This window comes from Tigriopus californicus, chromosome 12, assembly GCF_007210705.1.
Source record: "Tigriopus californicus strain San Diego chromosome 12, Tcal_SD_v2.1, whole genome shotgun sequence".
Classification (NCBI taxonomy): Eukaryota; Metazoa; Arthropoda; class Copepoda; order Harpacticoida; family Harpacticidae; genus Tigriopus; species Tigriopus californicus.
Window position 1 is genome coordinate 6,327,396 of NC_081451.1, and position 16,315 is coordinate 6,343,710.

General features: G+C 42.3%; 2 protein-coding genes across 3 annotated transcripts; both read left to right on the forward strand.

The window, feature by feature from the left end:
- The first annotated feature begins 6,326 nt into the window (after positions 1 to 6,326).
- On the forward strand, positions 6,327 to 7,209 carry LOC131891525 (uncharacterized). Of its 2 annotated transcripts, none has more exons than XM_059241132.1 (3): positions 6,327 to 6,500; positions 6,551 to 6,813; positions 6,881 to 7,209. In XM_059241132.1, exons 1-3 carry the CDS (start codon positions 6,408 to 6,410, stop codon positions 7,128 to 7,130), a joined length of 606 nt encoding a protein of 201 aa, XP_059097115.1. In that variant the 5' UTR covers positions 6,327 to 6,407; the 3' UTR covers positions 7,131 to 7,209. The 2 variants fall into 2 exon arrangements, with proteins under 2 accessions (XP_059097115.1, XP_059097116.1); XM_059241133.1 differs by having other exon boundaries at positions 6,330 to 6,500; positions 6,563 to 6,813.
- Positions 7,210 to 8,267: 1,058 nt separating this feature from the next.
- LOC131891526 (uncharacterized) lies at positions 8,268 to 13,752 on the forward strand (the record flags this gene model as incomplete). The annotated part of the gene is given in 2 exon segments (XM_059241134.1): positions 8,268 to 8,457; positions 8,526 to 13,752. A coding segment is annotated over 1 exon segment (1,530 nt). The 3' UTR covers positions 11,470 to 13,752.
- Positions 13,753 to 16,315: the final 2,563 nt, after the last annotated feature.

Here is a 16,315-nt window from a genome sequence, read left to right on the forward strand (position 1 = left end):
CGGCGCGCGGGGGCGGGCCGCCGTCGGCCGGGGCGGGCCACCGGGGGGGTGAAGGGCGCGGTACGCGGGCCGGGGGTTCGGGGGGGGCCGCAGGTCGGCCGGGGCGCGGGGCGCGTGGCGGGCCCCCCGGCCGGGCCGGGGGCGGGGGCGGACGCGGACGGCGCCAGGGCGTGGCCGGGCCGCGGGGCGCGCCGGCCGGGCTCCGGGGCGGGCGGCTGGCGGCGGCGCCGGCCGGCGCCGGGGCGCCGGGCGGGTGGCCGCCGTGCGCGCCCGGGGCCGGGCTACGGCCGGCGGCGCTGGCGTGGCGTGTATTTTTGAGACCACTTGTGGCAGTCTCCTCAATGGTGAGACGAGAGGGGTAAGCTGATCATCCAAGAATCCAGCTCTATTCATGAGTAAGGACGGCAAAAATTTAATGAAAAACTAATTTCTATCACCAAAAGACCACTTTTCGACAACATGTGCAATTTTCACTTTTATTTTCACATTTTAACGTTTTTTGCACTTTTTTTCACATTTTTCTAAAACTGTTAATTTTGTTAAATCAAAACCTTCTTCTAGCTGAATTTTGAACAATTGAATGTCAAATATTAAATTGTGTAGGCCCAAAGCACTTTTCATTTGATTGAGACACAAGGAAAGAATAGAAATGAAACAAGCCAGTTTCAAGTCAAGAGACAAAGCTAAGCACGGCGCTAAGATGGTTAAGCAACCCAAAAAACATAACATAACTGCCTTCCTTACGTCCTCCAGGCTGAATTGTGTTTCTCTTTTTGAGGAAAAAAAAATCCAACTCTTCTTTAGGTATGATCAATGGTGAAATTTGGATCAATGTTGCCAGTATACTTCTGGAAAACGAGAAAAAATTACCAAGAGGGAAGGATTCCTTGACCCAATTCAACCAAGTTGTTGATTGGGTCCAAAATTGATGCATAATTTGTTTTTAGAATGCACTTTTTCAAATTTCGCACTACTGTGAAAACGATGTTATTGTCCCCGTTTTCCTGCACGCTTTTGTTACACATTTTGGGCTTACTTTTTGCGCCTTTTTGTTTCTAAAGGGATTGCTAGTTTGCTCTTTTTGCCCGTCCCTAGTCATGAGGCAAGCAAATCCCTAATACGTACAAACGTTGCTTTTGACATTTCAAACTTAGAATTTCGCAATACCTTCACATCTTTTCTCACGGAACCTAGTTTCCGTACTTTGTTTTGGGTTTTGGGTCGTACATGGGTCGTACATTCGCCGCGTTTAGAGGCTGCGTGAGGCGTAAGTCATCATACGGCGAAATTTATTGAGTTTGAGAAGTCAATATGTACACCCAGGAATTAGCAACAGCTCTCAACTTGCCCAATATCAAGTTTCCTCCGAGTTCAAACCGGTCTATTTCATTGTGTTAGAAAGAATAAATTTCAGCAACATTCTGGGAAGCAGTGCTAAGATCAAACATCTTTCAAAATCCTTCGCTGCCTACAGGAATGCCTTGCGACAATTCATCATCCATCCAAGTCAAGTTTCTGATTGGGCTGGAATTCAATAGGATTGTTTGATCATGCCTGCGTTTCCTCGGAAATTGTGGAATCCTCCAGTCCTCTTGCCCAACAATATTTGTCCTCCTTGACCGAATTCGAACACACTCGGCCCACAAATGACTGACACTGTTTTGCTTGACCTCCCTTGATTTTTTCACTTGATCAGTTCAAAGACTCGTCAAAGCAGCCAAATAATCAATTTGATTGACAAATTTGAACGTGGTGTTCAAATATTGAACTGAGTCTTCTTAATATGAAGAATCCGAAAAGATATCGTTAGCTCGGTTCAAATAAAATACATAATATGTAGGTACGTCATTCATTAGAACAATGGCAATTTTTTCTTGGTGGTTGACACAGAAAGTGAATGTTTTGATGCAGCCTCCTCATTTCATGAGCTCGTCTCATAACGGACCTAAAGTACGTTTCAGAAGGGCGGTGAACCAAAATGAGAAATGTTACATCAGTCGAAAAATGAACTTTAGAAATATGGGCTGTGAACGAGCTTCCCGCCAAATCGGCCTCCTCTAGGTCTAGGTCCAACCAAGTTCATGTATTGAACCAGATATTGTGGTCGTGTGAAGTGCTCATTTGGAATAATGTGAACGGATTAGGAGATAGGAATTTTTTTACTTCCGTTCGCAGTCGACATCTTAGAAGTCCGTGCATCTTGTCACCAATTTTTGTCTTTACCAATTATCGAATACATCAAAACTGAACTTCTCCTTTTCTCCTTCAACTTTTCACCTCACTTTTGATTCGAACACGGTTTCAAACGATGCACGATGATGCATTTATCAAGAACATCTTTTGTTGAATTTAGTCATAAGTGCATAAATTCTAACATTTTTCACTGCAATTTTTGAACTTTCTATCCAATTAGCAATAGATTTGTATCGTTTTCCTGATTTTTTATCTGGATTGGGTGCGTGCGTGCATGAGCCAAATGAGAATTGTCTCATTTTGACTTTCATGGATCAGAGAGAAGAAAAAAGAGCGAGCACCTATGGGGTCCATAATGAGTCAGGACAGCTGCAAACAAACCTGAACGAGATGTGGAAGATTTCGTCTGTTTCGACTTATGGACTTGTCAAACTGTGGTTTGAGAGAGGGATCAAAAAGATGCATATTAAAGATTAAGACTCTAAGGAATGCGAAACATGACGATGCATTTTTGACAAATCCAGAGGATTTTGCAATGGTTACTAGGAGTTGAAGAGTGACAAAGAATTGGTTTTCGAGACAAATCGTTTGCCAACATTCACTCAATTCTTTAAAATAGCTTTCAGTTTTTGGTCTGATTTTACACTTTCTAGAATCGTTAATAGATCCTTAATGATGAGATCAAGTTTTTTAGGTTTCGTCTTCACCATTAATGGCTTAATATGGGTTTGGAATTCCACGTATATAATTCCTTCTCAACTTCGAACTTTGAATAATTGAGGGTTGTATGAATATTTTCATGTTGACTCTGTTCCTCAAATTGTTAAAACATAATTTTCACTTTTTCTCTCAATTCCAACTTCATACTGCTTCTGGTTCGTGTTGCTCTTCGCTGTTGCCTTTCTGTTCCGCAGCGGATTGCTCCCAGAATTCTCGGAGGAGGTGTGGTCTTTCCCGTCACTTCCTCAGCTGCTTTTTGTTCCGCGGCACGGCTTGAACCAATGGCCAGGAACCGTCGAATGACCTGATCAGGATTCTTCCCGTCAGAAATGCACATTAATTCCATTGCTGGAATACAAAGTTTTAAGCAATTAAGGTCTTACTAGAGTTTAAGTAGTTTTTCTATACCTTAGGCCTATCCTGCCTTGACTGGCTCGGCAATTTTTTTTTTTTGCAGAACTGCAACATATCGTCACCGGAGCGCGGTAGCCTAAATGGAGCAGGCTGGGCAACTTCATTTATGAAGATCACCATCCACATCGAGTGGGCATTTGCCTCGGCTATTTTCTATCCGACAATATCCTAATTAAAACAATGTCACCGTGAAGGCATCACTAAATATTAAGAAAATGTCCACTTACTCGATAGTGGTTCTTTGTCTTCAACCGACGTTCATTCAGAGCGTTGCAGATTCTGCAAAGATCTGGGCACATTCACAAGGCCGCTTCTTCATCACAAATTCCCCAATGAGGTCGGTGAACTCGGTCGGCAATATGTGGAACTGTACTCCCTGACGACTACTGGTAGCACCGGGCGGTTTCGAAGTTCCCCCGACCAGCTTTAAACTCGAGGTTGAAGGCATCGCTGGTCATCTTGATGTCATGACAAATTCCCCGGGGGGGTAGGCCCTTCAAATCGCGGCGGTCAACAATGGGCAAGTGGTCTTCATTCTTAGGCAGGTGAAATTTGGCGATAACGCCAGCTTGGAAATGAGCCCGCGGGTCGGTATGAAGGGCCTGCGGGGTGCATGGGTCGAGTCACCTCGACGGGGATTTGCTTGGCCAGCAATCTGGTACCATGGACTTGGCTAGGGAACCCTTCGTGGCAAATGTTAACGGGATTTGAAGTCACTTCCTTTCTTTCAACAAAGCTGGAAAGCGACTGACATGTACGTGAGGCAGGCTGGCCAGGTTTTTTTTTTTATCAGCCAACTCGTTTTCACGCTAGCTCGTGCAAAATCGATGCTAAAAAATGCTAATTGGAATACGAAGATGCTAGAATAATGCTAATTTTTTTAAGAAAAAACAAATTCTTAATGGTAGATATGAAGATAAATTCAATTGTATTTGGAAGGGTATGATCAGACAAATTTTGAGGCGTTAAACGATTCGAAATGAAAAACACGCAGTTTTAAAGAAAAACCTCATTGTAAAAATGGATGCAGTTGTGTTTTTGATATTCTCCTAATTTGGAACAAGGGTTTTGATACACAATTAAAAATTGCTCTTAACGTCAAAAAAGTTCTTCTTGGGTGAGATTAGATCATGAAAATAAGATAATTTGTTCTTGTTGCGTGTATCATACTTTAGAGCAAGTGCTGCAAAAAGTTTCTTTTTCCATAAAGCGCCATAGTTGTCTACCTTTGCTTCTTTGAATATGCTTTCTAATTTTTGAAACTTGTGATTTGATTTACCTCAAATATGCGAGGGAAAACACTTTTCGGAGTGCAATGAAGCTAACCAAAGTGTTTGTTTACTTTAAGAATACAATGAAGTTGACCCATACTTACATTTAATTAAAGATTGCGACTCGGTCATTAGACACGCACTGACCACTTTAATTCTTGATTTGTATTAGTCCACCCACAACAGTGATTGCTTAATATAAAGCAAACAGTCCAATGTAAATCTCTTTGTGGATGAGGCGTATCAATTTCATGCATGGAATGGCAGGCACCCAGTTCAGCAACCATTTTGTCTAGACGTTTAGATCAAACTGGAGGCAGCATGTGGCCACCCACATTGACCAGGAGATTCCTCCTGACCCATTTGAAACTTTGGACCATGAGACCAAGGCCATTTTGACCGGAACGCATGAACGGATGGAGCGAAAATTCTTTGAGGAACGATTCGTCAAGGCCGAAGCCAAAAAAAAGGCCAGAAAGGATAAAAAGGCTCGAAGATACAAGCACGAATTGTCGTTTGAGGACCTTTGGTACCCGTTATGCGTATTACGAGAATAAATGCTGAAATATTGATTTTCATGGTGAGTGCAAGCGTTTGGCTTGCCTCATGGTTATTTGTGTTTACTTGTAGTTTCTCGATTTGAATAATTTAAAACAAGGCATAGTGTAAACGCCTCCGTTCTGATTTTTCAGGTATCTCTTTGGTCGAGTGTATGAAATATCTAATTTTAGCTTGATATGACACATCCCACCCTTTTGAGAGTTGCAAAATGATGATGATGATGATGGTGATTTATTTCCGGAGGATTAAACGTTTCATAGTGGAGAGACATTTGATCAAACTATGTTCCACCATCCCAAACCCTCAAAAGCCTCAGGGCCGACTCTAAAGTTTTATGCGATTGTTGGAAGATCAGTCCATTGTCACGCGTCAAAGAGACAGATAGTTTCTAATGAGTATTTGGAACTGATCCCATACTTGGACTATGAGAATGGTTTCCCTTTGTAAGAGAAAAAAATTCCCTCATTATATTCTGTTGAGTCAAGGCCTAGAATAGCAAAGCAAGGTGAAGATCAGTCCTGTCATATGTGAGATCTATTGCTGGCCAACGGGCCAACCTTAGGGCGTGTCCCACCTAGTCTTCTGTACCATTGATGTGAAGGCACTGAATCACATTCATCCTGTTTGACTCGCTAAAACTGATATTTTTTCTGCTTGAGTGAACAAATACGCTTTCGGCAAAAATAAGGAACGTCTTTCTTCAAATGTAAACCGAGGAGAAATAAATGCAACGCCTAAATAAATCAATAGAAATAGTGGAATTGGGCATAAAAGGTTAGAATAGATACGAAGTATCGAGTATATATATAAATGAATAAATAGCAGAAAATTATTCTATTTGTTAAGTGAACATTATTTTCTTCTCACAGAGAACCAATTCTGGTGAATGTCTTTATTTCTAATTGTTTTAAATGTAATTATGGAACAAACATTATTCTGAGATGGGGGTCCAGACTAATGTAAATCCTGACTTATTTTTGGATCATTCAATTGAAGACTTTGAACCCGAGCTGACCTTTATGGGTTTAGACCCAATCATCTGACCGATCAACGGGATGGTGTCCTGAAAGCTGAATTCATTAGGCAATCAATATCCATGGCCCACTTCGGTTTGTGTAACTTATTATATAAGTGCGTTCCCTGCCATTTTTGGGCTCCTCACTTTGATTAGTCTTCATTTTCAATTTAGCAAGTGATTCACAACGACCAATTCGTCTTCATTGTGGTGGTTTTGTTTCCAATTTGAAAATGGCGTCGCCTCAAACCGCAACGAATCTCACGAGTGTTCAAGTGCGGCCAGATTATCAGCACTATGGGCTCGCGATCCGCAACTACATCAAGGTAAAACATTGGTTAAATGCAAGCAATTGTTCTAGTCCAATCAAACGCAGTTCGAGTTCCAGGGACGGAAATCCGATTGCGTCTTGGTATGCGGGAATCGGGCCTTCAACCTTCATCGCTCCGTGTTGTATTCGTCCACGGGATTGATCCAAGGGAAATTCATGAGACGTTCCAACAGGGACCCGATTGTCGTCGAAGAGAGGTTCACTGGTCTGATCGAGCAATGCCTGTCCGTGATCTACAGAGGACAGGGTATCTTCACTTGCGAGCAGTTGCCACTGTTCTATCGGATGGCCACCGCTATTCAGTTGAAGTAAGTGAGCCATCAATCTACGTATTTGTAGACGCCATGGATCAGTACATGTTCCACGTTATTTCAGATTGGGCGTGGCATATCACTCTCTCCATAATCCGTCAGACATCCCTATGAGTATTTTCAAACCCTCGACTGAAGCACAAGAGAATAATGAGCCCACTCCTGCTGCCAATTGCTCTGGCCAGAATAGCGATTTCCAAACTTCAATCGATCGACCTGCTTTGGCGCGGTTGGACGTCAATTTAGGCCCAGGCGACCCGATCGCTCCGAGACCATCCATTCATTATGAAGATCTGGTTCCCACCTTATTTTAGCCCCACCCAATGTGATCGGAATGAGAGCTAAGCACGTGTCGAAATGTCAAAAATTGAATAAACACAGACGATTACACGATTAGTGAACGTCAATATGAATTTTGAAAGCGACCGATTACACTGTGAGCAAGTTGGAAGTCGATGAACCAATAGATATTGCTAGTACAATATCTTTGACGGATATGAAAAACAAAGTTCATGAAATGGCCAATCGAGATGCTAGTTTTTCAATATAAAAGATTCCTAATACTTTTAAAGAACGGTAGTGTTCGAATTGTATTGACATATCCTCCTTAACATTTCCTTTAAGCTCAATGAGCTTGTACTAACCTGTACTAACGATATTCCCAAGATATAATGCTCGAAGTTTGGAATGCTCGGACTTCAATTACCTTGACAAGAAGGGGGTTAAAAGTTGCAAGATGCATATTCAACATGTTGCCCTATCCAAATGACCTACTTTTTAGTTATCAGTCCGTCCACATATGGGTGCATTTGCATATTGTCTTATCTGATAACAATACCACACATTCACAACGCCTAATGATTAAATAGTTTTTTAATGCTCGTATCCTGGAGGAGCTAGAGCCATTTCCCTTAATATTTGACCTTAGACCTGATGGTTTTAGCCACACTCAGGACAGCAATGACCAAGAGTAGGCAGGATACTCAAAACGGATCATTGCTGGGCACACCTTAGAAACACATTTATGATGAGTTATATTTGTGGAAGCAAATCATTGCCTCTTAGCATTTATTGGTTGATTTTATCGTCTCATTAACTTCGTCAAGATTTGCCAGGCCATCCATTCCTGTCTGTAAAAAAGAAAAAAAAGATCAATATATGTTTCCACATTGGCAAAGCTAATAATTCGCATATCAGCAGAAGCAATTCCAATCCAATCCCAATCTCGGCAATCACTTCCGAAACCAACCCAAGCAGCAATTTTCCAAACCAATCTGCCTGATTGTCACTCCCTGACATATTGGCTGACAATTACTGGTGGTGGCACTCGTCCTGTTAAACCAGATGATACATTAAATGGCTGAATGCAAATGGGACTTGCGTTATCGCAACCCAAATGCATGAATTTGAAAGATGAAGGTTCGTTTGAAATTTGTCGAAACAAACGTAAGTGTAATGTGAATTTTAGACCAATGAAACGTGATAATTGAATTGATATGCAGTCTGCGTCTACTCAGCAATCCTTCCCCTATCTTGGTTACCAATCTCAGTTGTATTGTGTACGTCAGTTTAAGAGTTTCGCCAGTTTTTCATTGTACTATTTGCTCCTGTGAATCAATCTTTGGGCCGCGTTTAACGTCGGTAAGCTACTATGATTATTTTACTTAAAAACTGTATCATTACTGATAAAGATGTGTTTTCCTATCTAGAAACCGTGACTACGCTAATAAAAGCAACGTGTTTAGACTCGTGTCCATTATCAAGATAGAAGATTACTACAGTTTCGACGACAAGGCTTTGAATCACCATGGCGCAAGGCTCGACCTATGAGCTGGAGAGGGCAAACAAAGAGATGGTGAGAAATGATGAGGTCGACCACGAGAAGAAGTTGAGATCATTCTCGGGACAACTGGGTGTTATCACGAGAAAATTGAACCAAATCAAGCCATTGTTGCTCGATCGGGACAACTTGCCTTTAGTCAAGGAAGAACTTGAGTTGGCCAGTGACAGAATAGATGAGTTTAATTTGAATGTGAAAACGTAGATCAAGCGACCAGATCTGCAAAAGAATGAACAGAGTAATCTAAACCAATGGTTCGAAGAAAAGTCCAAGGGTATGATGAGCGCCAGGAAGGAAATTTCAGACTGGATTAGACTGGGCCAAGATTGTTTCGTAAACCCTGGGGACAGTGGATCTGGGCGGGGGTCAGTGCGATCTTACACGTCTGGTCGGTCTTCTATTAGATCCAACCTCTCGTCAGAAACGCGTATCAACCTTGCTAAAGAAAAAGCTCGCCTCGCAGCTGAAGAAGTTTTGGAGAGGGAAATGGCTGTTGTTTAAGAAGAAATGGCCTCCGCCGAGAGAAGGCGAATGCAAGCACAAGAGGAAAGGACATCGGCTGAGAGAAAAGCTCGTGCTGTACGCAATAGGGCTGAAAGGGTCCGGTTAACAAGGCTTGAGGAAGAAATGAACCATATTGACGATGCGCGAAGCCTGCGCTCGGGGAACAGTTTGGTGCAACGAGAAGCCAGTCAATCGAATGCTCAACCGCAGGCTCACATAATGCTAAATGACCAAATCAAGCTGTTGGCCGAAATGACTCTAAAATCACACTTGCCTAAATCCGAACCAGAAGTCTTTAATGGATCAGACATCACGCTGTTTGCTTCGTTCATTCAAGCCTTCGATCGACTCGTAACTTGCCCACAAAATCTCGGATTGGAGTAATTCCAAGACTAGAGCTGGCTGGCGCCAAGCTAGCTGTGGAGGTGGCTTCTATTATCAGGAAGGAGAAATCGATCCCAGTCAGAAGGGAGGTTTTCTGGACTGACAGTCAAACGGTCTTGAAGTATCTTCGGAATGAAAGGAGTCGTTTCCAAAGATATGTGGCAAATCGTGTTGCATATATTCATGAAAGGTCGAACGTGAACCAATGGAGACATGTCCCCGGGCCACTAAATCCCGCAGATGTGGCTAGTAGGAGCCAGCCAATCCGAGATTTTGTGGGCAACTCAACATGGAAGTATGGTCCTCCGTTTCTGAGCCAAAATGACGCATTCTGGCCGAATGGGGAGCAGATTTCTGACCTCGAGGATAACGATCCAGAGGTAGCCAAGGAACGGATGATAAGTGCTGCAACTCTAACCAAAGCTGATGTTTTACTACAATGGATTGAAGGGGTTTCCAGTTGGGAAAGGACGAAGGCAATGGTCTCTGGATTGATAAAACTGCAACATAAAATTCTGGGCCAAACCCAAGAATCTGAACCTATGGAGGAGGCTTCAGTAGCCATCTTCAAAAATATACAAGATGTTCAATTCGGCGAAATTGTGAGGAGGCTCCAGTCAGGAATAGATATTGGACGAAAAAATCAATTAAGAAAACTGAGCCCTTTTTTGGATCCGAAGGGTTTGCTTCGTGTTGGTGGTCGTGTGCATCACGCTAAGGACCTTAGCAATGAGTTGAGACACCCAATCATCATTCCAAAAGGGCACATAGCCAACCTGTTGGTGCGTGAAACCCATCTTCTTGTGGGACACTTAGGCCAACAATCAATGATTGCGAGCCTAAGGGTTCAGTACAGAATCATTGCGGACACGTCTTTGGTAAAAAGGGTCATCCGAGAGTGCGTTCACTGCAAGAAGTACCAAGGGAAGGTGATTGATCAATACATGGCAGCCCTGCCGCCTGATCGTCTGAAGTCGGATCTACCTCCCTTTACCAACACAGGCGTAGACATGTTTGGACCCTTCCAAGTATCCCGAGGTCGAAATCAAATCGATCGTTATGGTCTTGTTTTCTCCTGTTTATCATCGCGGGCGATACATCTCGAAGTGGTCTATGATAAAACAACGGACTCTTTCGTTCAGTCATTGCGGCGTTTCATTGCAAGAAGAGGTCAGGTGCGGGTCATGAGATCTGATAACGGAACCAACCTTGTTGGTGCAGAGCGTGAGCTCAAGAAATTACTCAAGCAATTGGATCAATCCGAGGTGTCGAGGGAAATGGAGTTGAAAAACATACAATGGATATTTAATCCACCCTATGCTCATCACTATGGTGGGGTCTGGGAACGCGAAATTCGAACTGTCCGAAAGGTCATGGCAGGACTACTCAACGAACAATCAAGATCACTGACAGATGAGTCACTCAATACTCTGATGTGTGAAGTTGAAGCCATATTGAATAGCCGACCTTTGACACCTTGTTCTGATGATCCTTTGGATCTTGAGGCTATTACTCCCAATCACTTACTCCTGCTCAAGTCTGGACCGTCGTTTCCGCCAGGTCTCTTTGAACAATCCGATGTATATGCTCGGAAAAGATGGAAACAAGTCCAATACTTGGCGGATCTTTTTTGGACCAGATGGAAACGGGAATACTTGGGGCTGCTGATGCAAAGACAAAAATGGACTAAAGTTAAGCGAAATGTGCAAGTGGGGGATCTTGTACTGCTGGTAACGGAAAAAACACCAAGATACCGATGGCCTCTGGCTCGGGTGGTCGAAGTGTGCAAGAGCGAAGATGACTTGGTTCGAAAGGTGTTTGTAAAGACTTCATCTGGAAGGTACTTCAGACCAGTTTCGCAACTCATAATGGTGTTGGAGGGCAATGGTAACGAAGGAAACGAAAACGACCCTGCGAATAACTGAAGAAGACTATGTCAGCGGTCGGATGACGGACGGTTTGATGGCTGACGATTGTTACGAGAACAAGTCAGCAAGGGGGAGTGTAATGTGAATTTTAGACCAATGAAACGTGATAATTGAATTGATATGCAGTCTGCGTCTACTCAGCAATCCTTCCCCTATCTTGGTTACCAATCTCAGTTGTATTGTGTACGTCAGTTTAAGAGTTTCGCCAGTTTTTCATTGTACTATTTGCTCCTGTGAATCAATCTTTGGGCCGCGTTTAACGTCGGTAAGCTACTATGATTATCTTACTTAAAAACTGTATCATTACTGATAAAGATGTGTTTTCCTATCTAGAAACCGTGACTACGCTAATAAAAGCAACGTGTTTAGACTCGTGTCCATTATCAAGATAGAAGATTACTACATGCCAGGTATTGGAAAAATTTCAAACTTCTCCCCACGCAATCTATCTAGTCACACTTACCTTAGAACTACGGTAGCAGTTTCGGCATATTTCTACTCTTAAATCTATTATTTGCGGTTTTTTTTTAAACCTTTTTCTGGATCTAGGGTAATTTTCTTGAGCCGAAATTACGAGATTACGAAATTACGAGAGATACAGGGATTTAAAACTCCATGGCAATGGCGGGTTGGCAAAAATCCTTAATTCGAAAATTGTTGGTCTAAGCTAGGAGATCCTGACATCTTTTGCAGGCAGTAAAGTCTCTCTTATTGTCGTTTCAACTGCAGGTCATCAAAAACCGTAAAACATTGAATGGAACGTTCTCAATATTAAGGCTGAGCACTAACGTGTAATCCTTCCTTTAGCCACCTCGTTCTTCCCAATCGATTACCTTTCAATCAGGTGGCAACGCGGTACTCAAATGTCATTTAGAGCGAATCAACATGTTTGAACTGCCTTGACTTTGTTTGAACGACGTATACGTATTTATGGCATGCAAAAACGTACGTAGATGAAATCCCTCCTTTTCCTTGTCCGTCTCCACCCCCGAAATTGACATTTGACCAATCAACAAAGCCCTCCGCTTGTCTTGGTTCATGATTGGCCGGGCGTCCATTCTGCTCCTGCCTCATCAGCCAATCCAATTGGACTATTTACGTCGCCGACATTTTCGAGGGCGATCCGCAAAGTAGCTGCCCATTCTGCACAGATTATGTCTCGTCTTGCTTGCATTGCGACTCATTTTCACGATGAAAAATGGTTTTTTATCGCAAAAAGCAGACATTTCATTCTCCACACTTGGGAACAAATGGAACACATAAGAACTAGAAAGATAATCATAAGCTTCTAAAAAGGTGGATGATGGAATATGTGCCTTAAGTCTAGTTGAATGGGTAAGCATATAAAAAAGTACGATCTTTTTTGGCATTGAACCAAATGTGTTTTGGTATAATTTATTCTGATGGAACCATGACAGTTCCTGCCTGGTTTGTGTGCTAACTAGGCTTTCTATTTATAGACACTGGTTGTACCTCGTCTCTCTTTCAGGTTTTTCCATTTCTCCTTTTAACACTGTACTTTTGCTTATATTTTGCGACCAATGATGTGTAGGAAGTGCGTAAGGTCAAATGATCAACAGGTATTTTTTTAACACCATTTTATTACACATCATGGGTTACCATGCTCCAATGACAATAGTTTGCTCTGCAGGCTTTGGACAGCTTGGAAGCAGCTGGTGGTCTTGATCCTCTTTTTCAAGGCTCTCACAAGTTTCTTGTGAAACCTTGCAGGGTTAATGAAGTCAGCATTGCCGTCGATAATGCCCCTGAAGTCATTGGGCAACATGTCCTTGACTACCTTGGGCACGTCCATTCCGATGTAGGTTTCCATATGGCTTTTTTTGTTTTTTTTCTCAATTTGGAATATTTTATTGTCAGATCTCGATCTTCGGCTTTGAAAGTTCTAGCGTTATCACTATTGGGGACTATTGGGGACTTGGTTGTCCCCTTCTGGCAATCATTCGACGAAGGGCATCAACGAACTGCTCAGTGGACGGCAAGTCCTGGGTTAGCTCCAAGTGTACCACTCGTGAGAACAAGCGAGTGAAGAGACAGCCATATGCTTTTCCTCCCTCTTCCGGAAAAAGTGGTCCAAAGAAGTCGATGTGTCCAAAGGCAGTGAGGAATAATCTTTAAAGGTTTGGCCTTAATCTTTAATGTCATAGTTTTGAATCAAAGAATGTTATACTCTTTGGAACACGTTTCATTCAAAATATATAAATTACTCGGCCATTAGCCAAGTATCTGCTTTTTAAGTTCATGTCGTTAAATGTACTGGCCGGCTCCTCTGTGGCTCGGTCTATCGCAGCCGCAAAGCCAAACTCACTCTGATGATCAGTTCCGTCGCTTTAACACGTTTATTGTACTTGACGCTCAAAAAATTTTCAGGTAAGAAATGAATACTTTTTTTGGATGAAAAATGCGCCTAAGAGTTTATTTTTTTATTCAAAACGATTACATTCATGGTTAAGCCCACGGTAGTGCTAAAGACGGAGGGAAAAAAAATACATGTAACGGCTCAAGATAGTCCAAGCCGCCTAAGAGTGCCCGAACGGCCCTGTGACACTATTTTTTCTCACCGCGGTAAGTAAAAAAAAAGGAATCACCTAACCTGTAAAGGTCATTCAGCATTAGGTCGTCTGACTCGTATTTGATTTGGGATTGGGGCCATTTGTTCCTGCAACGGGATGAGTTTTCAACAATGAAGGGTGGGACACAAATGAACTATCTGCAAACTTGATGCCGGAGGTCTTGGATTCAAAATTGGCGTCGAATAATTGCCACAAGATTACCAACATCAACGTCAAAGGGAGTCTTGTGGGTTTCCAGGATCAATTTCTCTGTCACTTGATTGTGCTTGGGTAGGACAATGAGTCTTTCTCCCAACCGAGATCCGGCCTTCAATAAGTTAAGACCTCGATCGTTAACAGATCAAGAAGTCGGAAGTTTTCCCCCCTCAACTAGGGCAATGACATTCCGACAACGATTCCTGCTGCGCTCGTGTGATCCAAAATATCTCCGCGAAATCAAACTCTTCAGGTTGAATGTATGAACTAACAAACTATTGACTTCACTGAAAGCCACGAACAACTAGCGAAACATCCATGAGGTCATCCGGATTCCGTTGTTCCACTTTTCAAATCTTTCCAGACAAAGGGAACTGGGATGTGTTGCGACATCTCGAATTAGTCAACGTCAATATCACCCAAGCTCGTTGGCCTCTTATGCACCGATGGCCAACTTGACCACTACCCGAGAAATCCCCACGAAATAACTTCATCCTCATGAATTTCTTATCAGTTTTTACTTTTTCTGAATCTTGCCATTTGCAATAAAAGAATAGATCATATTTGCACATCAAAACTGACAATAAAAGCAACTGATTATTCATGAAGCTCTTATGAATATCTTCACATAAAAATGCCGTGGAAATTTGATGAATAAATGGGTATTCATTAAATTTCCAATGCCTTGGCCCTCAGTTTTGAGACTTCATTGCAGCAAAAGGTTGCGTGATAGCACCTCTAAGATGTTAAAATAGATGACCTACGGTCACAAAAGTCTTTACCAAATCTAGACCCATGGAGATCCCATTTTGGTTTTTGCAACATATAAAGAACATACACAGAAATAGAAATACGCACCCCCAAAAACTTGCAAAAATCCGGCCCATGCGTTTGACCAGGAGTATTTTGATTTAAAATCCATCGGAATTGGATAACTACAGCCGGAGTTATGGCTGTTCAAACACCAATGGCCAAGTGGTTTGGCCCAAAATGGACATGGCCCTAGAATAAGCCCTGGTTGGCCTAAGCACCCGAAACTTGTTGTGTGACGTTTTTCTGTGTCTAAAAACCAGTGTGCCAAAATTTAGCAAAATCGAAGATGAATTGCCGCGATTTCGTCAAAAAAAGTACCCACTTGACGTGGAATGCCCAAGCAGAAGCCCTATTTAAAGTTTAGGAAGACTGGGCCCGGAGTGATTACTAGTTTTTTCTTGAGAGAGAAAAGGTGCCAGTCCAACAAACTTGAGTCAAGATTTGAATGGTTTGGGCAACTTGCCGGAGACAACTACTACATTCTTTGCGGGCAATTGCTGGAATCGGATAAACTTAACAAGATGAAATGTTTGTTGAAGTTTTCAAACTTGCATTAAGAGACGTGAAGAAAGTGTTCAAACCAATTTCCACATATGGAAAGGAATTACTTCTATAGCTGCAAAGCTGCAAAGCAGATTCCTGGGTTGCAATTGCTGAGGCTTGTTGTGCCAAGAGTCATGTTTGATAAACACTGGCAAACTTGAGACATGAATCTGTAATTTCTTGGGGAAGAAGTTTGTAAGAGATTTTTAGTCTCAAATACGTGTGAAAGAAAGAGGGAAAAGCTCAGGCTGGTTCATCAGCAAAAAAAATATAAATCTTCAGTCCGATAAATGAATGATGTGTGCATCATTATTGGATGAGTTGCTTTTGTTTCATTCATTACGTCAATTTTTATAGGAGTAAAAATCTGCCTTCGCATTTTATGTATCACCAAATAACCGGGCCATACAGCTTCCTTGTTATTACGCTACTTTATCTGCTCTCTCCTTTTCCGTCCTCTTGTGGTAACGAGTGTCTGAGGGGTCGCACTCCAATTCTTGAGTTCTTCTTGCCTGAGTTAAAAGAAATACAGAATGAAATTGAAAGATTTGAAGGAAAACGTGCTGGTTCAAATTATGAATAAAGCAGGGGCCAAAAAAAAAGTATGAAAAATTGAAAAATACATTTTTTGGCTCGTTAAATCATATGGAACAACTTTGGTTGTATTGCTTAATGTTCTAGCACACATAAAAAACCTGCGT